The following is a 23,688-nucleotide window of genomic DNA, read 5'->3' as shown; positions in this document are numbered from 1 at the left end:
CAGGCTTAAAAGTCAGGAAAAGAGGCAAGAAAGCTATTCTGCTTTTCTGCATGTTTGATCATTATTATTCAATCCAATTTTCAATCTTTTTCTCCTTCTTCCTCCCTCACTGTGTATCTCTCTCCAAAGACTCATTTCATTCCAAAATTGAAAATTATGCCCATACCATTTATCTTTTCTTGTGATTCAATAACAAGCAAAAAGAATGAGGAAGAGAGAATATGGTGATTTTCAGAGAGAAGAACAATGTGTAATTTTGTTTGATAGTCACCCTGGTGCAAATTGAATATAGATTGGCATACTTCTTAATTACTGCAAGGCTCATTTGCTGAGATCCAGACAATAAAAAACTGCCTGACAGTTCTGACGCTCAGCAGGGAGAAAAGGCTCAGAGAGATTTATGTGCTATTTGAAATCTTATACCGTATTTTAGCACCAATGTTGATCATTCCGAGCGCCTCCTTTTGGCAGAAATAGGGAGTGAAATCACCTTTAGTCCTGTCTGTCTTAATTATTTTGAAGTGGTTTTAATTACATGTTTAGTGTGTTCATACAGCATCACACAGAACACAAGAACAGTGGCTGATTCAGTCTACTGTACAGTAGACAGTCACTGTATCGCAACTGACACACTTAAACATGTATATTTGATCAGAGGTGACTCACTACCATGCACCAATGGGAGTTTCCAATCTTCAGTTATTTTTCCTTCCATTTCTGAAAGCCTGATAACACATTTTGTGACTGTCAATGTCGGTGCAAGTGTGACTGAGTTAAATGTGATCAAGAAAACACTGAATTGTGCTCTGCTGCATTTCTGGTATCTTGGTATGCATATAAACTCACTTGTGCAGTTAGGAGCCATTCCAGACCACGTGCCATTTGCCAGACACTGGCGTGTGGGAGAGCCAGAGAGGAAATAGCCCTCCATACAAGAATACACAATGGAGTGGGAGAAGGTTGTGCCATCCACACGGGAAATGCGGCCATGAGCAGGTGTGGCTGGGTTCCCGCACTGAACCGCTGCAATACAGGGGAGAACAGAGAGAAGGTGAAGGTCAGAGGTGTAAAATAGTAATGGATTTTCTATTTTCCATATCAGTGATTCACAATCTGAGTGCTGGGATCCCCCAAGGTGGCTGCGGGATGACATCTGAAGGTCTCAAGGTGATTAAAACGCTGTGAAAAATACATTCCTTCCACATTGTGTCAATAGTAATATTTATTTATGAAATAATTGCTGTTCTGCTTTTGACCCAATATAATATTTGCAGTTTCTTGACTCAGCCAGATTAGCACTCAGGTGGAACAGTCTGAAAAGGGCTGACAGAAATCATTGGCTTGTGTCACAGTTCCCCATTATGTGTTGGTGCCTCACATCAGGGGATGCGAGGAAGCATTGTTTTTCTTTTAAAGAAGCTGTGAACCAAACCAGTAAAGAAGCACTAATCTATACTGCATCACAGCTTTATTAAGAGAGGCTAATGAGCAGAGCTGGTGCAGTGGTACACAAATCCCCATCACACTATTAATGAGTCATCAGTAAATAAAGTGCAGTTTGTGTATTGTCAAGTCCCATAGTACTTCCACGATAATGACATTTAGTGCAAGAAGAGGATCGTGGGAGTAATGTGAAAGTTGGCAGCTGTGGTCTAACAATGACAAAACTTTTAGTCATCAAAATTTACTAAATAATGAGCAGATGTAGAATTATTTTAAGATTCATTACTTTATTGCTATTTAAAGATAGCTGACAGGAATTTGGTTTGAGCTTGCACAACAGCAATGAAGATAACCCCACTTAGGAAATATTAATAGTTAAGTTATAATAATAAATACATTAAACAGGCAATTGGGATTCTATCAGTACCACACAAGCTATAAACTATCATATTTTGAAATATGAAATATCACTTGCGGCACAAATTGAACTCAGACAGGAGGCTGAATTTCATACAAAGTGTTATATTAGATGTACAATCACAGGGGAGGAAGAAATGGACTTCCTGTAGTGAACTGAACGGTTGGACTTTTCACACTAAGTTAGCCTTTAGAGCATTTTCAGAATGATCAAACTAAAATGTATCCCTGAAGAAGGGAAAGTACAGAGTTTGTTTCATGTGTTTTTCTTCTGCTCCAAATCATGTCTAATTACAAAACTGCTTTGCTCTCTCAATCACCTAATTGCCTGGAAAATCTGAAATACTGATTCTTGTAGGAGACAGACGTGTTGTAGGTGCGGTGGTGATTTCTCAATTACCACATGTGCGTATACACACACTCATACACACACAAACTCATCCAGTTGGGAACGCACGGCACAGGCACATCTCCCAACACAGCAGGTGCCATTGTGCTCACATTACTGTACTGTGAGTGCACACACGAGCATATGCACACATGCCAAAAATAAAGTATGGTAGCCTCATTGGTCCTCTTCTTAATAATTCAAGACAGACACGATGACAGACACACAAAACAGACCCTGATGGTATTGTGAGATGGATATTAAGCTGAATATCCACAGTGACTGTTTTCCAAAGACTGTAAAAGGTTGTGGATAACGGATGGATGGGCTTTAACAGTAGACAGGGCTTTAGATCACAGACAGACAGCACTGAAACTCATTCAGGCTCCAGTGAATTCCTGCCCCCTCCCTCCTGAGGTGGAGGGATGGCTAAAACAATCTTTAAATCAGGAGTTCAGCGGGGAGATGGAGAGATAAAAAGGTAGTGGAAGAGAGATGTGGGGTAAAAGGAGGGGAGGGAGGGTCAGGCTGAGCTATAGACAGCCAGAAAGACAGAGGAGGGACAGATGGAGAAGTGGACAGGGACAAAGGGACAGCCAGACAACAAGATTAAGACAAAGAGAAATCAGGGGAGAAGCAAGAGAAAAAGGCTGACATCAGGGGAAACAAAGGCATAGAAGACAGAAAAGAGAGACAGAAAGTAAAAGAGCAGAAACAAGAGAGTAAGAATAAAAGGCAGCTGTACAGAGAGAAGTTCATAGAGTCTGTGCATTGGCTTATCATATTAAAAATGACACTTGCACTGTGCCAACCTGGCGGACAGTAAGTAGAATAGAGCAGAAGCAGTCAAACATTTGCCTCAATATCCGGTTGACCCCTTGGGGTAATTTATGCAAGATGTAGAGCTGCCGTTCTGTGAACTAATATCTTCAAAATCCACAATGATTCATTTATCACAATCCAAAAGAACTTGGCTTTAGGTGTCTAGAATTAATGAATTTTTTGGTTGCAATCTGGAAGCTAGTCACAGCACCATGTGCTGGCAGGAAATACCAGACTGCAGCAGAGAGATACTTATCCATCTGGTGCAGTACTGTGTTTGTGAGCTTTTGCAATCATTTGTGTGTGTAGGTGTGGATGCACACGAGCACCTATCTGAATACTGCATGCGCATTCATGCATGCATGCTGCCCATGTGTTGCATACAGTGTCTTTGTGTGTACGCCAGGGCTGGTTACAGTTTGAATTATTTCAATACCACAGCCGATGCAAGTTTTGTTTCCATATCTAAACATTACATTTATTAAGTGTTTGATTTTAAAGAGTCATTCCAGCAATATGGTATTGCACCATAAAATGTAAAGGGTGTCTTACAAGACTTTAAAACGGGCAGCTCACCCCGAAAAACCTGAAATCCATATTTGTCCTCTCTTATTTGTGCTTATTTATCAGTGTAGATTGTTTCGGTGTGAGTTGTCAAATGTTGAAGATATTGGCCGCAGGCGAGCTCTTCTCGTCTTTTCTTGAATATAGTTGAACTAGACAGTACTTTGCTTGTGGTGCTCAAAGTGCCAAAAAAAACATTTAAGAGTTACTTAACAGCAATGCCTCATTCCAGAAATCATAATACAGTTACTCAAGATAATGTATAGAGCGATTGTAAGCAGTTACATGTAGAAACTACACTAGAAACAAAATAGTTCCTACATGAAAAAACTGACAACACCGTCTTTGGATTATCTTGACTAACTGGGTCAAGATTTCTAAAAAGAGAAATTGATGTAGAGTTTTTCAAACGCACTTGGCACTTTGAGCACCACAAGACAAGTGTCATATCGATCCACAATATCTGAGAGAAGGCATATATATTTATGTCCGATATCTCAAAATTCAGCAACTTACATGAAAACAATAACAAAGACTTGCTTGAGGTAAAGATGAAAAAAATACATTTTTCATTTTCAGGTGAACTGTCCCTTTAAAAAGAATCATCAAAATTGGAGGAACCCTAAGATATCCTTAACTCTTAAGTAAAGAATAAGAATCCTTCTTATAATGCAACCCAATAACTAGACCATATTTTGTTTCTTGCCTACTTTCCCTCAATAACATTATTAAAAGACTATTTCAAAATTGGGTTTAAAACATTAAACAAAATTTAAAGAATAAGAAAACAAGACTAGGAATCTGACCAAGTCTTCAATGCCAGCTCTGGGTATTTGACAGTTTTAAATATGCTATGCCAAAGGCACTTTTGAGTTCGTAGAAAAAAAGCCCCTGCTCGATGCCCTGGTTTAGAGTTATGATGAACTCCAGGACTTTCATTGTGTATATATCCTTTGTGTGAAGCCTATGTGTGTATAATCTCTTTGTATGACTCCTATGAACTCCTCTCCTACTGTTTCTTAGCTAACATCACAGAGACATTTGAAATATTTCCCTTACGTTTGCAGAAAGGCTGTCTGCCAGACCAGGTCCCATTGGGGAAGCAGATCCTCTCTGCAGACCCATACAGTGTATGTCCCACTGCGCAGGTGAAGCGCACCTTGCTGCGTACTTTGAAGTTCCCTGCCTCCCTGGTGGCATGGGCAGGTGTGCCAGGATCCCCACAGGTGCCTGCTGAGTCACCTGCAATGGGAGATAACCAGACAAGGAGCAATGAAAACAAGAAACTGAAGATGCCATCCACTTTAACTGTCTGTGTGTGTGTTCAGAGATGAGCCCTTTTAAGTTGGTATGGCAGTGAATTACAACACAGTGTTCCTGTCTGTCAAGCAGGAGGACAAAACAGAGAAGACTTAGACTCAAACTGTACATCTTTTGAGTCCTCCAGGAAGCAGCTATAAAACACACAATGCACCAATGAGCAGTTGTCACCGTGCCAACAACCTGGAGGACCGATACCTTTCACTGCTTTGACACCAGGAGCTTTCTGTCCATAAAAACAGCGAGGCCAGCATTAAAAGGCAACCAGCTGTGGTTATGAGAAATGATGAATACAGTTTGACCTCTGAAGCCAAATGCATTTTCATTATCCTGAATTATCTCTCCTGTCTTTTGTTCTGTGGAGGAACATACAGTGCTTTCAGTGTCTTGCACCACCTGTCTTGCACATCTATAAATTAAGTCACATAAAAAAAGATGCTGTGTCTCTTGTAAATTCAATTCTCATCTTCCCATTAGGGCTGTCACCGGTGGGTGAAAAAAATGGGACACATTATCTATCTGAGCCATAGGAAATAAGACAGAGATGGCAGGTTGAAGTCAAAGTGGTACCATAACTACTGAACATTTTATGTCGTGATGAACAGCAAGCAAAGCTGAGTGGTGTGTGAGTCCGGATGTTCTCTAGGGGGTAGGGTTTTTTTTTGGTTTTATATTACTGGGGACATTCTCAGAGCAAAAAACAAATGACACCAACTACCACATCCACTGCTGCTTCCGATATCTCTCACAGAAATGAAACCAGTGGAAGTAAGAAAAGAGAAAAATGTTTGACATCAGAAGACAGCGTATCACAGAAACGGATATATAGATAGACAGACAAAGCCAAAATGCAGATAAGCAGATATAGAGACAGACAATAAGAAATACAGGCAGATAGATAGATGGACCACAGTGGTTGTCTGTATAGTTCGGTGCATCTCGTTTCTTTGTGAAGGATCTATGGTTTATTGGCTGTGAGATCCTGTTCCTTGAGCTGTGCACACACCCTGTGCATCATTCCCTGTGTGTTGGCTGCAGCTCTGTGTCTACAGAGAAGCAAACAGCTGCAGTAATACTGGACTTGTTGACAAAGCCTTACTGCACAAACAACAGGCTCATATCTTCTACACGCATCCCACTCCTCACATGTGCACAAACTGGATTTGTCAGGTCAGGGGCTCGCAGCTGGAGATGATTAGTTTGTGTGTGGCTGTGGTTTACAATGAGTGTGTGTGCAGCAATGTGTACTGTTGCCTGCCTTTGCACAGCATGTGTGTGTATCTCAATGAATGAATGATTGTTTATATGTCTCCCTGTCTGTCCGTGCATGTACTTGCATACACTTATTTTTGCAAGCGTATTAAGTATGCATACTTGTTTGCTGCTTGTGTGTGTGTAGATGTCCACTTGCGTGCACAGGTATGTGTGTGGATGTCTCACAGCAGCTGTCGGTACTTCATTAGTCTCCTTCGGTTAGGTGAGGCAGCCCGGCTCGCCGTGCATTGTGACAGCTATAATCTCTCTAATTGGGATGGTGGTGGATTTGGTTTGAATCTGAGTTAATGTCCGTTGACCAGGCTCCCTTTGTAAGGAAATAATAAGGCCTTCAACTTAGCCATGCAACAGAGGAGGACAAAAGGGAACAGCTTTGCAAGCAGTTTTAAGCCCACTATTACTAATTAACAAAGGAGGACGGATGAGAGAAAGGGTGGATGCATGGATGGATACGTGAATGAGAAATGTTGCTGATGCTGGGGCAGACTTCATAGCTCAAATTATTTTTGTTGCTATTGGTGATGAACACTCACTGAGAATACAAATGTGCCATTTAAATAATTTCTAGTCCTGCAGATAAAGCTGTCTACAGATGATGCAGCAACCTTTCTGAAAATATACGTTAAAATCATTGCAGAAGCATTAAGCACAAAACATCAGGACATACTATGAAAAACTCTCTTTTTTGTGGGATGCTTAGATCAAAAACTAAGGACTCAACAAGCCATTCAGATTTGGCTCCCTTTCTTATGTCACATCCAGGCTCATTAGAATAATGCCCCCCTGCCCCCTCTCTAGTACCCACGGCAACAGCTTGAGAACTACCACTGACTGTTTCAGTCAAAGGGTGAATAAATGTCATGACCATACGGACAGAATGAGAGAAATAATGAGTTTTTTAATATTAAAGCATGTACACATGTTCTAATAGAAACCCACACTAGAGGAGAAAATAAGCTTTCAAACAAACATTAATACTTAGCTCATATATTTTGCTAACACTGCAGTACTAATTGCATCACCTCGGAAGTTTTTGCTAATGTGCTTGTGAAAACTAGGTGTTAAAATGTGAATTTACACTAATTTAAAACTCTCAAGGCATTTGCTGGATCACAACTTTTTTTCCTGTAAGCAACTACTCAGTCACAGCTGTGCTGTGGTTCTAATTTCTGCGACACTAAACCAGATGTTTACTGCCACGAATATCAATTCATCAAGACTCTGATGAATAAGTGATCTACAAAGGTGTCTTATTTCCATTTTAATTTGCCGATTTTCACTGTAAAAGGTTTAGAAGGTACCTTTAATGTTATATTTTTATATCAGGTTCCTCTCCCTCCTTCTAGTGTTCCTAATGGCATTTGCAAGAATCAATTGCGCCCAAAGGAAAACAACCAATCAGAGCTGAGAAGTCTCTAACACAGTGTCATTTACTGCTCGTAAACTCCATTTAAACTGCCAAACTAGGCAATATAAATCAAGATTCTGTTACTGCATTGCCTGTTTGTCACCTCAAATGTTTTCAGAAACATAATATAGTGTGGTGTTCAGTTGTCAAAGTCAGGTCAAGTGAAGTCAAATTTATTTCTACAGCACTTTCAAAACAATACAAGCTGACCAAAGGTCTTTACAAGGCAAAATGAGAAAGTTTGCGTCGTCCAACAGGCGGCTGGCTGACTCAACTGTTTTTAACATAGGGGCTGGACATCAATACTTGTCATTTTACGGCTAAACAGCACACTAAAATATGTTTCTGAAACATCTGAGGCAATAAATAGGCAATGCACTTCCAGAATCTTGACTTATATTTGATCAATGTTGCCTAGTTTAACAATTTCATCAGAGTTCACATGTGGTGACTGTCATGATTGGCAGTTGCGGTAGAGGCTCCTTGGATCTGATCTTCTCGATGCTATTAGAAGCAGTAGGAGGAAGCAGGGGAACAGGACTTTTTGACAGATTATCTGTCTCATGTACGACTGTCGGCATACAGGGACAGTTTTGGCAAATGTGACAAGCAATATTTTTTTTAATAAAAGTTAGCTACTAAACCTTTAATTAGAAGCAATAATGCAGAACAATCCAGTGTGACAATATGTGTCATTTACACCTACCAACTACCATCTATAGCCAACATTCATTCATTAACCTTAACCGCTTATCAGACAAGTGACAGACAATCACACTCTCATTCACACCTACGGGCAATTTAGAGTCACCAATTAAACCTAAGTGCATATTTCTGGACTGTGGGAAGAAGCCGGAGTTCCCGGTGAGAACCCCCGCCGACACGGTGAGAACATGCAAACTTCACACAGAAGAGCCGCAGGCGGGAGGCGAACTATCGACCCTCTTGCTGTGAGCGCTAACCACTACACCACCGTGTAGCCCTATAGTCAACATCAATATCACTATTAATCTGTGTCTTACATGTCACAAAAAAATCTAACATCTTAATTTCTGTATTTGTACACGTTGTGTTTAATATAGTAATTACTGATCACTGAATACTAGGTCTTGAGTCACACAAAACAATTAAAACAATACTGCTTCTAAACCCCTTTTAGTGTTTAAAATCCAATACCATATATTTTCCCCTTTCGCATCAGTTATAGTGCATCATATACGTCATATAGTGCATCAGAGTGTTGTATTGCTACAAAATAAACTGGAGTTGTTTTAAAAAAAATCTGATTAAATGTAATCAAACCTTGTATTATCAACTCACCTCGTATCCCTTTTCTTTAGCTTGGTAAGTCACGACATCATTTATAAAGATTAAATCCTTCGGTCACTGACCCAGGACTTTTATTCTGCTGCACAAATTCCTCCACAGGGGTTTATTCTCTAAACAGCAATTGCTCTTTGACAATTTAACTGCTAGGGAACAGATTTATGTTGGCTTTACTTATCTTCCTCTTCAAGGGATGAGTTGTGCTGATTAGGATTTGGACAAGTTAAATCAAATGCACTGAATCTTGTTTGGTATCAAATGTTTTTTGCCCACATTAAAGCAGAGGTTATTGGCCTGGTTTCTTCCGACAAACAGAGGCAGTGAGCTAATGTTGTTGATGCGAGAGTCAGTGATAGAATGAAATATAATACAACATCGAGAATCATCACTTTTCAAGATGCTTTTCTGTCAAAACAGCAGGGTGCTGATCAAATCACCTCAATAATAGATGCCAAATTGCTTTAAAGACTAGGCTGAGGAAGAGAAAAATACCTTGTTACGCTGATTCTTTTGACCATGAGCATTAAAATTACATGCTGTATTAGATTCTATGGCTATCATTTCAGGCCTAAAAACTGTTATTAGGCTATACGCAGCAGATAATTATGCAGGCCCATTTGAAAAGAAATACTCCACCACACCTCCGTGTCACTCTTTCCATTTTTTCAAAAAATATTCTATAAATTCTGATTGCAGAGGCGCAAACCCGCAAACTCCCAATCATGTGCAGCTCCTTACTATCCCAGGAGTCTAACTGCACTACTGCCTAGCTCGCTACTTTACAACTGTCTCAGTAAATACAAAATATTGAAGGTGAGTAGAGAGTTCACACTCCCATTTATAGAAGAAGAAAAAAAACACCATCATACAAGTCTGCTTACAAACATTACTTCTGGGTCGGTGAGTTGAACAAACCGAGTGAACATTCAGTAAAGAGAATCCACTTACATGGTCAGGAATGCTTAAGTGTGATGGGAAGGAAAAGCACAGAGGGGATTAAGGGTGGAAGTTTGTAGTTCTGCAGACTAGTACACTATAAGACACTTTCTTTCAGGTTTTCAGAAAAAGTCAAGACAAAAGTCTGCAACTAAATGTACTGAAAACTGGACCCAAAAAGTTCTGTTTGAACTTTTGCTTTTGGAGTCTGCATTTAGGTTATGTCAGGGGTGATATCTCTCACTGGATTGATTGTTTTGTTCGTGGCTGAGGTGTGAAGTCATAGCTCCCTATCAGTGAATCCAAGACGAATGATGTGTGAGGGTTATTGTTTGGGTTATTTTGTGCTGGTCCACCATCAGTGTATTCGCAGACTCTCACATTCATCAGCCAAATGCAGATACGTCAGATAAACCACAAGAGTGCCGGTTCTGAAAAGTGAATTGCTGCAACTGCTTGAGTAGTTGGGGAATTTGTGGACAATAATGGTCAAATTTTTTGGCATTTAGGTACAATTTTTAAAAATCCCGTAAGAGCTCCACAGGGCTTTAGTCTGAGGGCAGTAAATTGGCTGAGGCGGCTGATACCCATCCTGTGCCTGTTTGCCTTGATCTTAGTACAGGCTCTAACCAAAGAGCGCTTCAATGCCAGGACCCCTAGGGTGCCTTCAAAACTATATTGGTGTGGAATCTAGCTGTACAGATACATTTGGTTTGAGATTTTTTTTTTTAAACTCCCAGCACTAATGAAGCTATCTGGCTCTAATACAATGGAGTTTGATTGAATTTTGTTTGTGGTGCTTTCAGCTTTGACAAATTACAATTAAACAATTCATCAGCAACTTCTCCCTCCAGAATGTGTGTCCTGATTAGTCTGTATAATCCACAGGCATTGCTGTCATTGGAACTACTTACTACCAAAGAAATAGTCCTTATGAAAACTGTTGATAGTGTGTTCTGTGGAGTATTAGGGGCATTGTTTTTGAAAGAAAGATCTTGCTGCTGAATTTCTCAAAAGTCATTTTTAATGCTAGGAACACAAACAAAATTCCATTTAACTCAGCGATATTGGGGTGATGGCACTAATCTCAGATACAGATATCTCAAAGCCTGGCCAAATAGAACTTTAAACTATCTGTGTGGCTTCATATCAAAATAAGTAAGTGAGAAAATATCTTTTAATGTGTGTGGGTAAACACCACTTTGGCCATTCAAAGAACCTCAATGCACAGACTGAATTAAAATGAAAGGATGGTATACTTAAAAAGCAAACTACCACTAATCTCTAACATGAGTACTGATATCCGTGTCATAAGGAAGCGTGAATGTTGTGCGAATGTGTGCAGGAATGCTCGTGTGTGTGCATGATTGTATTAGTGTTAGTGTACCTGAGCAGTGGGGCAGTGGACCGCTCCAGTGTCCGTTGAGCTGACAGGTGAGTGATGAGTGCGACGTATGTTGTTGTTGTGGTTGTCACTGTCATGACGCGTTGGTTTATATTGGGTTAATATTACTATTTTTTTTTTATTATTTTTTTATTTTTTTTATTTAATAAGTTATTTTATTTATTCTTGTTTATTTGTTTTCTCTCGTTAGCGCTTCTTGCTTTGTTTGCCTATTTATTTTCATTGTGTGATACATATAAATGAGCCATGTTATATATTTTTATATATATATGTCGTAGCATCTGCCCCTCATCCACATACACACACGCACACACACACACACACACACACACACACACACACACACACACACGCACACACACACACCTGTGATACCTCTGTGCAAATCGTTTATCATTCATGTTTTTCTTTATTGTTGTTCGCGCTGTATGTCTACCGTCTCTACTTGTGGTCCACATGGTGTAGTGTATTTGTCTCTCATGTCACCTGTTTGTTACGTCATTTCACCAATAAAAAAAAGAAAAAAAAAAGCACTAACCACAACTACCACTAATCTCTAACATGAGTACTGATATCCGTGTCATAAGGAAGTGTGAATGTGTGCAGGAATGCTCGTGTGTGTGTGCATGATTGTATTAGTGTTAGTGTACCTGAGCAGTGGGGCAGTGGACCGGTCCAGTGTCCGTTGAGCTGACAGGTGAGTGATGAGTCTCCTATGAGCTGGCGGTCTCCAGAGCAGGAATAGCGCACCGTGGAGCCAAAGGTAAACTTCTCTCCGCTCATCACTCCATGGGGAGGCGAGCCTGGGTGGCTGCAGTCCACCTCTGCATGACAGACAGAGGAGAGGTAAGAAAGATTATCAATGGATGAGTGAATGGATGGACGGATTAGTGTTGCATGCCTCAGCAGAGTCACCACTCACACTGATACTGGTGAGACATCCCACAGTTTTCTCATGTTAACAAATGGTTCGACTAAATGGTAACATAACATCACATGGCTGCTTGCTGCTCCATCAAGAAACCCTTCAAAACCAGTTTTTCATACAGAAGGTTATTTAATGTTAATTGTACTGTATATACACTTTGGGTCTGTAATTGCATTTGGTGCACCACTTTCTGTGCTACTTTATAATTCTTTTGACCTTTACATATGTTTGTGGGTGCTGCCACTTAATCAGCTCAGCAAACTAAGTTTCTGTAATTTCGCAAAGCTAATTTCTTAACAAAGAGTCAGTGACGCCTGGAGACGTGAATAAACATTCGAGACAGACACTCCTGCGCATCTCTTTAATTACAATTCTGTTAGATAAAGTAAATGCGTCATCTCTCTGCCATGAAATGAAGTGCTTTCTGAGGCTGTGTGCAAAATGTAGAGGTTTACTTGAGATAATTCGACTCAAAAATAGGTCATTACTGTTGTTGGCCTCATATAAAGTTGAGTGCATGGTGAGCCAGGTGTTTGAGAACAACATTACAACCTCAGATAACCCCTACAGTTCATAGATGGTTGTTGTTAGAATTTGAACACTTGGTTTTGGGGGAACATTAGCTATAGCCTGAACAACTGGCCCTATGACAGTTTCCCCATTTCTCAATTAGGCACAGTGCAACATAACCATAAGCCACTGGGGCATGGAACATTACACAGATGCTCTCAGCCACAGCGTTTAGCAACTTGTACTATTTAAACTCTAGAAGCAAATGAGGACACAAACAAGGTTGTGGACACCCAATTGGGAGTGAAACTTCTCTTAATTTTTTATTTGCATTTCTTGTTATCTCTTGTTAAAATGTATCAATTAATTAACTTTTGCATAAATGCACTAACTACATAGAAAGGTGGACAGGCTAATGCACTGAACAATGAACAGGAGATAGAAAGATAAACACTGCTAATAAGAACATGATTTGCCAGCTGATTGCTGAATGAATATTAAAAGGTAGCCACTTTACCGATGCATTCTGGCAGAGGTTTGTCCCAGTGACCCACAGGCTGGCAGGTGAGCACAGATGAGCCGAACAAGTAATATCCTGGGTTACAGTCGTAGAAGACAACGCTGCCGAATGTGAAGTTACCGTGCTCAATCTTACTCTCCCGGATAGAATTGGCAGGGATACCTGGATCTGTGCAGTTCACCACTGAATGAAGAAGAAAAGAAAAGAAATCATTGTCATGAAAAATGTGCCACCATGAATCATTCAATTAGTTTAATGACAATGGGAAATTACAGACAGCAGAATACTGACAGCAATCACATCAATTTCTATCACTGCAAGGATATTTCTGGCAAGACAGATGTTTTCAATGTAATTTCAGGTAAATTACTGTTGGAACTGCATAGTTGTTCAAATAGATGCTGACAAAAAGCAGCTATTCCCGTAGCCCTGGAATCTTATCTACTCACACCATCATAAGTGTGCTGTAATATCGTAATAATGGTTAGAAGAAATGTTCCTGGCAACTATTCATACACATCAATTTATTGTGTTTTTTATTGAAATGGTAAATGAAACATTGATGTAGAGTACATGATGATAATGTTTATATGAGATGAGTTCACTAGTGAATCCAAACCCTTCTTATGAATACTGTGTGTACGATCATCTCTGTCGTTATATATATATATATATATATATATAAGGTTATATATATAAGGTTATATATATAAAGGTTGCTTTGGCACTAATAGTGCAGATCACACCACTGTATGGCAGGAGATTAATTATAGCATGCAGTGATTATGAACTGAACTGTGAAAACCTTCACACTTGTCATAATATTTAGATTATTATGTGTGATGGGTTACCTTTACCTAAAGAATATTTACTATAACCACTGTGTTTATCAAGTTAACAGTATCTGTGCAACGCATATTCTTCAGTTAATAATTTTACCTCAAACTGGTTTAAAGCAAAAACAAGAAAACACATTTAGTAACAGTCATGTGGCAATCTGCCTAATTAAGTGCACCCAGCATCATCACTGGGGATCTGACTTTTTGTTTCCTGGAAGTTGTGTAGTCTCATTTGGTTGGAGCCTCTTCTGCATAAATGCTATCTGTCAGCATGTTCAGTTGTGAGATATTAATAGAACTGTTGATATGACCTGATCAGTGGCTTTTTCTGTTTATTCTACAAACAGGGAGACAACTGAGCCGAGACTATATTTAAGCACTGTCAATAATAATATCACCTTATGCTTCCTCCTGAAAACAAAAAGAACGAAAGGCACATCTGTTGTCACACTAACAAAAGCATCCATTTAAGAAGCAGTTGAAGTCTCCAAAACCACAATGCTGACAAGGTTGTTCAGACAGCAAGAAGTAGATGAGGGTGAAATTAAGTTCAACATCGAATTAAATCAATAATGCAAATGTGGGAAAAAGCTGGTTAACTGGAAAAAAAAATTGTGCAAACAAATTATTCTGATAAAGGGATCATGACAGTTTAATATAATTTTACTCTTTCGATCTTTTACCAGATCTGTCTCCATGGTGCTATTCACAATAATGAAAACTGTGTCTCGTCACATCTGACTGCCAGCAAAACTCATGCCAAGAGGGGGGATATTTTTAAATGGGCAAAATCTGGCAAGTCTAGCCTTGGCCGGCTAGATCCAGAGGTAGCAGACCAATTAAAGCCACAATGAATATCACTTAAATGCATCTCTTAATTGTGTTTTATTGATTGCTGCCTGGTCAGTTACCTTGTCATATATACCTACAATTACCACACTGCAACAAATATCTTTAAGAACTAGCATTTTTAAACCCAAATATATAAAAAAAGCTCTTTTCCCCCTAAGCATTGTTCAAATAAAGAGCTTCAAACATGTTCAATACATCTATTGTCTGTTTCCATTTATTTCGAGGAAAATAATGTAAATAGTAGAAAATATTTCCAGAAAAAAACATTGTCAAACTGTCAAAATTATTTTGGGCAACCAAGTAAACATTTCTCTGGTATGGTCACACACACAAGTGTCTGGGGTGCTGCTGATTGCAAACACACCACTAATGAGCCTAACCTGGGCAAACTAAAATTGGACACAACTGAAACACAGCCACCATCTGACACTCCCAATAAGATGTCTTCCACTAAATGTACTCGGAGCTTTCCTGCCTTCAAAGTAATCTTTCCCTGCAGCAAGCCTCTCGGTAAAAACTGACAGTAGAAATGTAGAAACAATTCCCCATTTACTCTCCCCTTTCCATACATTCTGCTGCAAGCTCGTTACTGCTGTTCCCCTGCTTTTGCTCTGAGGCAAGGGCCCAGATGTTGTTGCCTAATGCTTCACTCTGAGAAGTAGAACAGATAGTGACTTTTCTCATTCAAATCAATAGATATGGGGACACTACCACTATCCATTCTGCTCTGTGTCCGAGCCTGTGCATGCTGGCGGTCACTGGCTGCTGATTCCTGAATGATCACGATTTATCTGCTGGCTGCTGAATTCTTGTGGTCATCCTAGTCTCTGATTCCTGAACCATCACAAAGCACCTGCAAAAGCCATTTCATTCAGTTCCAACACTTTGGCTGGATCCTATTTCTGCTCGCTGGCAGCTAACTGCTCCACTGATGGCTTGCCTGATTCACAGGAGCAGAATAGAAGCGGCTTCTGTTATCAAACATTAAATCACCTTTAGTTGTAGTGATGCAATAAGAGGTACTCTCTTCAGAAATGGATCATTGCAGATGGTTAACAAGATGCATATAAATATGACGCATCTGCAGGTTCCTAATTCTCGTAGTAATTCTTGCATTTGCGCCCCTGTCTGTCTTGCCTCCTGAGGCAATGTCTGTAGTCTGAGCCTTAGCTAAACATGCTGCCAGATACAAGCAGCTTTTTAGTTCAAACGTCAAGATACATCTGCGTCCTTCTGATATTTTAAGTCAGTCGAGCTGCCAATCATTTATCCATTCTGCTGGAACTCTGGAGCTGGACTGTACCTCTGCATGTCGGTGGCTGCCGGCTCCACTGGCGGTTGGCCTGGCACTGGGCCGTGGAGGGTCCTTCCAGGGTGTATCCTTTGTTGCAAGAGAAGCGCACCACATCATTGTAGTTGAAGCCATCGCCTGTGGTGCGGCCATATATAGGGCTACCTGGGTGTCCACATGTGACAGCTGAAGTTGACACGCATCGACCACGGAGATGTCAAGACAGGAGGAGGTGGAGAGGAGGATGGACGATGAAAGGCAGCCAAGAATGAATACAAAGGGAAGGTAAAGAGCAGGGGGGTGAGAAAGATACAGAGTGTGTGGACAGAGAGAGAGAGAGAGAGAGAGAGAGAGAGAGAGAGAAAAGGAGAGAGATTAAATTCAATAACCATGATCGATAGGTGACGTACAGTGGCACCTATCATAGGAATATCATTATCATACAATTAACCTCAAAGGACAATAGGGTAATTAGGAATCAAGACATGATCTCGATTGGGAAAGGGTAAACAGCACATTTCACATCACATCAATAGGTGACTATTAGATGACTGCAATAAGATGATAAGGTGATTGAGAACCACATTATGAGGATATCTATCAACTATTGACTTTTAAAACTAAAGGAGCAGGAAGTGTTGGGAATTGCATTTTAGCAGTGATTAAAACAATTTAAGAGGGCTAAAAAATATTTTTACTATACATTTATTTTAACAATGCTATCAAGTCATCATGTTGTTTGATTAGCCCCTTCTTACTTGTTAAAACAAATTGACATATTCAACGGTTCCATAATTGAAATTCAGGATTAAAAAAAGCTGTTTCCATCAGCTCCTTTCCATCTGAACAGTAGCAACTTGAGTGAGAAACTCAGATATAACACACACATGATCTCTTGTAAACAATCATGCGGTGAGAATTGGTGCTGCAGTACTTACAGATACAAACTGGGAGCAGTCCAGACCAGTTGTGGTCCTGCTGGCAGATTCGTACCGAGGAGCCGAGGAGTCTGAATCCAGGGTTGCACTGATAAACCACTGTGTCTCTATAACCAAAGTTTTCCCCGATCACCTGCCCATTAACAATCTGCTCTGGAATGCCACAGTGACCAGCTGTAGGAAATAAAACACAGTTTTGTAAATATGTTTTATTCATTCCTTTGACCCTAATTTTCAACTCCCTGGTTGAATTAGATTGTGGATTTCTTTAGTAACAGAGACCATAATAAGGATGGCATCCTTGGGCTGTACTGAATGTCATTCTTTTATGTATAATAAAAAATCCTTGAACAAAATCCTCAATGGAGAATAAAGTGATTCACCAAATTAAATTATTATTATTATTTTATTAGATAAACTTTTTAAATGATGTTTGTACAGTGCTTGTTGGTATGAAAGTGATTACATCTTGATGGAGCACCGAGCAAAAGCAGACACATCATCTTTTTAAGTAATTAAGTAAAGTAGGTAATTTAATATAATAGTATACTCTAATATAATTATTGTGGCAAATAAATGTAATTTATGGGATAGTTGGATGATGTCAACCGAATTGGCATATGATGTCCACAGTGAGATATCATGATGATGACAGACACGGTTTTGAGCAGGGAGGTTCTAATTAGTTTGAAAAACATTCTCTTTTACTTTGGATTTGTTAGTTTGGAGGCTAGGTTTTGGGAAAAAGTGACAACCCTAGTGTCCACCTTAAGTTTCATTTACAAAATCAATCCATGCACCAGTGATACATCACAATTGTTACTTTTTAATGCAATTTCAATCTATGATGTTGTTAGATTGCTGCTTGACCGCTCTGTTAATACAGGTGTGTGCCTACCTTTGTGTGCTGTAAGCTGGAGAGCAAACAGTTTTCACATGAGTCAAACTCTTGTTTTTGAGGGGCTACAAGTCAACAATTACAGGTTGAAGCAGAATATTTAGAAACCATTAAAACTATTTGACAAAGATTTTACTTTTGGACTTTACAAAGCTCTGGGGTTACTAGAAAATGACAAGTCAAAAAATTCTACAAATGGTCTAATAATAATATTAGTGTAGTATAATCTTTATCAGCAACTGTGCAAAAAAAACAGTCAATGACAAAAGACATAATAATCAAAAGACATAAAATAGATACATTTTGATTTAGAGTTTGAATGTCAACTTTATGCTTGAAGCTTCGAACAACAGACCTAATACATAATGTAACTCTTGTAGTGTATGGTGTGATTAACGCTCCGCTGTCCAAATAATATACAGTTGTAGAAAATGTCGGGCTCCAATTCAAAGCACTTTGCACTATGAATCCCAATGAATTATCACAGCCAATCATTTATGTGGGACAATACTTAAGTTCAGCTTTATAGTGTTAGAGAATAACAGCCTGCAGTGGTGTCCACTGAACTAATGGACTACAATTGCAGGGTGGAAACAGAATTTTGATTGTGTTATCACGTTTGAATAAGTTTGCATTTTGACAACTGCATTATAAAATGAAATGAGGAAACTGGTGATGTAAAAGGTCTTGGAATTAGAATGCTGGCAAACAAAATTAGTTAGTGTATTCATGAAACATATTGGATTTGGAAAGCATTTTTCAGCTCATTATCTCTGAATTATTATTTCTAAATTTATATTGGCTTGAGCTTCTCTTATGGTGATAACTCAGCATTTCTCATCTACAGTAGACAAAGAGACGGAGAGATGTGAAACTCCTCAAAATCTGTGCAATACGCTCATGCACATAATCATATTACTTTCAGCTACAATAAATGCCTTTCACAGAGGAGGAATCTTGCTGAGATTTCCACTGCCACTTAAAACCTGGGAAATTGCCGCTGACTGTGAGTCTGATTTCCCTAATTCACTCGTGCACCCAGAAAGTCAGCCGAGCATTTTATTATCACACTCCAGTTGAGAGCAGCCAGATTCTATGAAGATAGTGCTGAAGTAGGCGACTATACCGAGGGGTCTATGGCTATGTTAACCCTGACAGTCATATTACTAAACAAGAGAGAGGTGCCCTTCTTTTAATGAACTGAACCAATCTTGAGTGGAGCTTGGAGTGCTGGTGCCACAGGGTTGATGAACGGACTACCGCATCTGCCAGGGAAACTGTCACAGTCTGCTGCTGCGTGGGTTTGAATGTGGCTCAAGTAATTATGTATGTCTCATTTTCTTGCACAGTACAGAGCTGAGATGAGCTGTGGTAAGCTAAGCTGTAGCATATTTTCTTGTTTATATATCTTAACAGCAGCTCAAACTGTGCTGGTACAGCTTGGCAAGTGTCTCATAGTTTCAGGCCAGCTGTGGCCCTATAGCTGCTCTCTCACATTTAACATTTCAGAAACAGCACATCACACTGACTCTAAGTCTTCACCGTACAGCACCATGCACCAGTCAACTAAAAGTAGTTGCCAAAAGCGACTGCACATTTGCACAATTTTACCTCATGATCTATACAGCGCTTAAAACAGCCTGATGTGTGCCAGCCCAAAGGAAAATATAAAGTGGCAGCGTTAAGTATCAGTATGTTGTCAGACCCAGGCGACAAAAAACGGTACATCTTTCTGAATGTTTATAGTAATTGGCCGTAGTAGTAGTAATTACACACTTGGCAACAGAACTAATTAAAGCCACCCTCTGGTTCCCCATCTGGTTCTATTCTAGGCATGTTGGCCCAACCAAAAAAACCCTTATATCCTGTGTGAAAAGATTGCCAGCAGTGTTTGACCCAGGTCAAGGCTGTCCTTCATAAAGTTAAAGAGAACATTTAGACCCTGCTTACCCAGGCAGTTGGTCTCCGTCCCACTCCAAAGGCCGGACAGGAGACACTCTCTCACTGTAGATCCGGTTAAAACATAGCCAAGGTTACAGCTGAAAATGGCTGATGCTCCAAAGGTAGTTTGGGTCCCAGTTTTCTTCCCATTAGGAGGAGTGGGCAGATCCCCACAGGAAATGACTGCAATAAGATGAATAAGATAGTAAAAATAAGTGGAGGAAGATGGAGGAGGCGTAGAATGAAAGAACACACCAGGTTAGTAAGTGAGAGAGAACAAGAGAGAAAGAAAGAGGATATGGAAGTTGGCTTACATCTTCAGAGTCAATGGGAGAGCACAGTCATTTACACCCATCTTACCGACCTTAATGCGATAAAAGAGTGACCTGTACTATTTCATGGGGAAGATAATGATGGTGTTTGCCTTTGTACCAACATCTTTCATCATGCTGGCTGGCATCTCCTTTCGCCATTACACAGGCTATTCAGCTCTTTTGCTACTCAAAAAGTAGCTCCCATGGCAGCATAGAAAAGCTTTTATTCCTGTTGCTGCAATAAACAATATCTAGCCTAGGCTTAGACAGGAATAGGTAAAAGGACAAAAGTGCATCATTGAGCTGCTGATTAAGTGCTGAGAATGAGGTATTCATTCTTCAACTCTTGCAATGTTACAATCTATGATTTGAGTGGGCCTGAGGCTGGCCAGGGCATAGATTTTTCAATTTTGCTGAATAAAGTTTTCATTTCTATTGCAATCTATGCTATGAAATTAATAAAACACATATGGAGTGTGTTTTTTGGGACTTTGTGAGACATGGATGTTTTATCTTTCATAATCCATATCCCAATAAAGGAGATTTAGTTAATGGAACATCACCCTTTTGGTTAATCTAATTGTTCAAGTGTTGATGTCATGTGTTGCTGCAGTAGAAGTCACTCACTTTTACAACGAGGTCTCTCGTTTCTCCAGCTCCACACCCCATTGGCCAGGCACTGAATGTGGGCGGGGCCAACACGGTAGTATCCAGGGTTGCAGGTGAAGATTATTTTAGTCCCATACTCGTAATGTGAACCATTGACAATCCTCCATTTCCCGTGGTCCAGAGAGAAGGAGCTGAGACTAGGGCACATAATCACTGTGCCAGGAAAAAAAATAAAAAGAAGGGATTCGGTGGGCAGTGGACATTGTTAGTTTTGGATTACTGAAACGGACTTCTGTTTCAAGTCTGTCTCTTATCCCTTGTACACACACTGCTAAGTCAAAACCCATAAACATATGTAACAACCCAGAAGTGTAAAGGAAAAAAACAAATCTTAATAGGTAAAGTAGACTAATCCATATAAAATAGCAACTTTCCGCAGTTACTGTATACAAATGCACTTCCACAACAAAGCTGTTTATGAATTGGCAGACTCTAAAACCAAATGAGTTTCAAAAGACATTCTGTTTCCCTTTTTGCTGTGAGACACATATACAGTAGGGAATAAACATTGGTCCCAACAGTAAACAATGCTGTCAATCACTCGTAACACTGACTTTCAAACTTGGAGGAGTTGCATTGGCATGTAAAACACTCACCCAAGTGCCAGCTACAGCTTTCCTCTCAACTATTATTCTCCCTTTCATCCATCCGTCTTATCATCACTACCCAACAAGTTAGTGTCTTTGTGATGAAGCCACAATGCGTGGTTATGTTGGGACTGCAGTTCATAATACATGACACCCTACATTACAGTACACTGTTTTGTTTAAAGTTTTTGATATACCACCAGTGGTGGAAGAAGTATTCAGATCCTTTACTTAAGTAAAAGTACTAATACCACACTGCAGAAATACTCCTCTACAAGTAAAAGTCCTGCATTTAAAACTTACTTAAGTAAAAGTACATAAGTATCAGCATCAAAATGCACTTACGTATCAACAGTAAAAGTACTCGTTATGCAGAATGGACCCACTCAGATTGTTTTATATATTCTAAATATATTATTACATTATTTGTATTGATGCATTTATGTAAGCAGTTTAATTTTGTAAAGATGGGACTAATTTTATCTACTTAATATACTGTTTTGAGGTTTAATAAAAAAAAAAAAATCAAATCACTTTAAATTGATCATGTTTTTGATGTTAAATCTCGACCTGAAAAGTAACTAAAGCTGATGTCAGCTAAATGTAGTGGAGTAGAAGTATAAAGTTACATGAAATGGAAATACTCAAGTAAAGTACAAGAACCTCAAAAGTGTACTTAAGTACAGTACTTGAGTAGATGTACTTAGTTACTTTCCACCACTGTATACCACAACTAAAATCCATAACAAACTCGTGCAATGGATTCTTGCTGTGACCCCATCTCCCTTAACCTCTCTGCCTCCTCCTATGTATCCACGCTTCCTCTCCCAACATCCTCCACTCACCAATGCATCGGGGTATCTTGTTGTGGTTGCTCCAGGTGCCGTCTGGCTGGCAGACTGTGGTCGTCAGCTCTTTGGAGGAGAGCCGGTAGCCGCTGTTGCAGAAGTAGGTCACCCGTGTGCCGACGGAGTAATCAGCAGCGAGCACACCTCCGTTCACTGGCGCACTGGGCACACCGCATGACACAGCTGCAGGCGGCAAGAAGACAGTTGTCAACACACATGTTTATGCACAATACAAGAAACATTCTAGAGAGATTTGCAGAGGGACGCCTGGTAAACATATGCAAGGCACATATTCACTTAACACTACCATTTTTGTGAGTAAGTGTTAAATAAACATGTATGTACTTCCACCAGAGTTGGAAGTATAGTCTGTTTGTGGTACACAGGCAATGCCAAGTGTTAATTTTCAATTAGCACAAGCACTTATGTGTTAATTTGTTATTTTCCTTTCAAATGGTTCCAATTTACTCAGTAAAAACCAAAAAAGAAATAACTGCTTGACATTGAACGCCTCTGTAGAATTGTGACAACAAACTTCACACATGGCAGACACTTTGTCATATAACAGCAGGGAAAGCACAGGTGTAATTAATAGCATTAATAAAGACTGCATTCAGTTTAGTTGAGCCAGTGCCAGCAGCCTGGTACTGTGTACGCTAGCTGAACTGAAATGGAGCACTTGATGGAACTGAGCCATCACTGACAAAATGAGTTGCACCTGTACTTTTCCAGTCAAGTGAAAAACTATTTTACAATGTCAAGCCAAAAGTGTGACATTTCCTCTTTTGCAAAACAGTACGCCTACCACCACAGTCACCATTATAGGAAAACAAGTTTTTTTTTATAACCAAAGCATTTCAAATAATGATGCTTGTGTCATGTCAAGCAAGTTATTTTCTTATGCTGTTATAGGCCATTGAATCCATAAAAGTATTCTTGAAATATTACTAGCTAGAGAATTCATAAAAGTATTATATATAGGACTAGCCCCTTGAGGAAAAATGTATCCAGCCACCTCAGAGTGGAAGTAGTCTAGCACACTGCAGAGACGGGTGTTATCAAAAATAAAGTTTGCATAAATCTTCTAAGGCTTTAGAATGTTTTCATGTAAGAAAGTCACCCTGCTGACTTTCCGAATGCCTATTTAACCAAGTCAGTGAAACTTATAGATATATTTGGGATGATAATAAATGCTTTTTTTTCTTGTGGGTAGTTTGAAAACACATTAATTCCTTTCCTTTAATAAAAA

The 23,688-nt window shown here is 39.6% G+C and overlaps 1 protein-coding gene across 1 annotated transcript in view; it reads right to left on the bottom strand.

Annotated features, from left to right (window-relative positions):
• Positions 1-23,688, bottom strand: part of LOC131975889 (CUB and sushi domain-containing protein 3-like) — a 231,777-nt gene that overhangs the window by 36,384 nt on the left and 171,705 nt on the right. Inside the window, exons 50-58 of the mRNA XM_059338703.1 lie at positions 22,437-22,622; positions 20,963-21,157; positions 20,031-20,204; positions 17,183-17,356; positions 16,257-16,430; positions 13,260-13,445; positions 11,955-12,128; positions 4,694-4,876; positions 847-1,023 (exon numbers count right to left, since the gene is read on the bottom strand). Of these exons, the coding sequence (XP_059194686.1) occupies positions 847-1,023; positions 4,694-4,876; positions 11,955-12,128; positions 13,260-13,445; positions 16,257-16,430; positions 17,183-17,356; positions 20,031-20,204; positions 20,963-21,157; positions 22,437-22,622 (1,623 nt within the window). The remainder of the gene's footprint in view (positions 1-846; positions 1,024-4,693; positions 4,877-11,954; positions 12,129-13,259; positions 13,446-16,256; positions 16,431-17,182; positions 17,357-20,030; positions 20,205-20,962; positions 21,158-22,436; positions 22,623-23,688) is intronic.

This window comes from Centropristis striata, chromosome 8 (genome assembly GCF_030273125.1).
Source record: "Centropristis striata isolate RG_2023a ecotype Rhode Island chromosome 8, C.striata_1.0, whole genome shotgun sequence".
NCBI classification, from domain to species: domain Eukaryota; kingdom Metazoa; phylum Chordata; class Actinopteri; order Perciformes; family Serranidae; genus Centropristis; species Centropristis striata.
The sequence above is the reverse complement of the archived record's forward strand: the minus strand, read 5'-3'. Positions and strand labels throughout refer to the sequence as shown.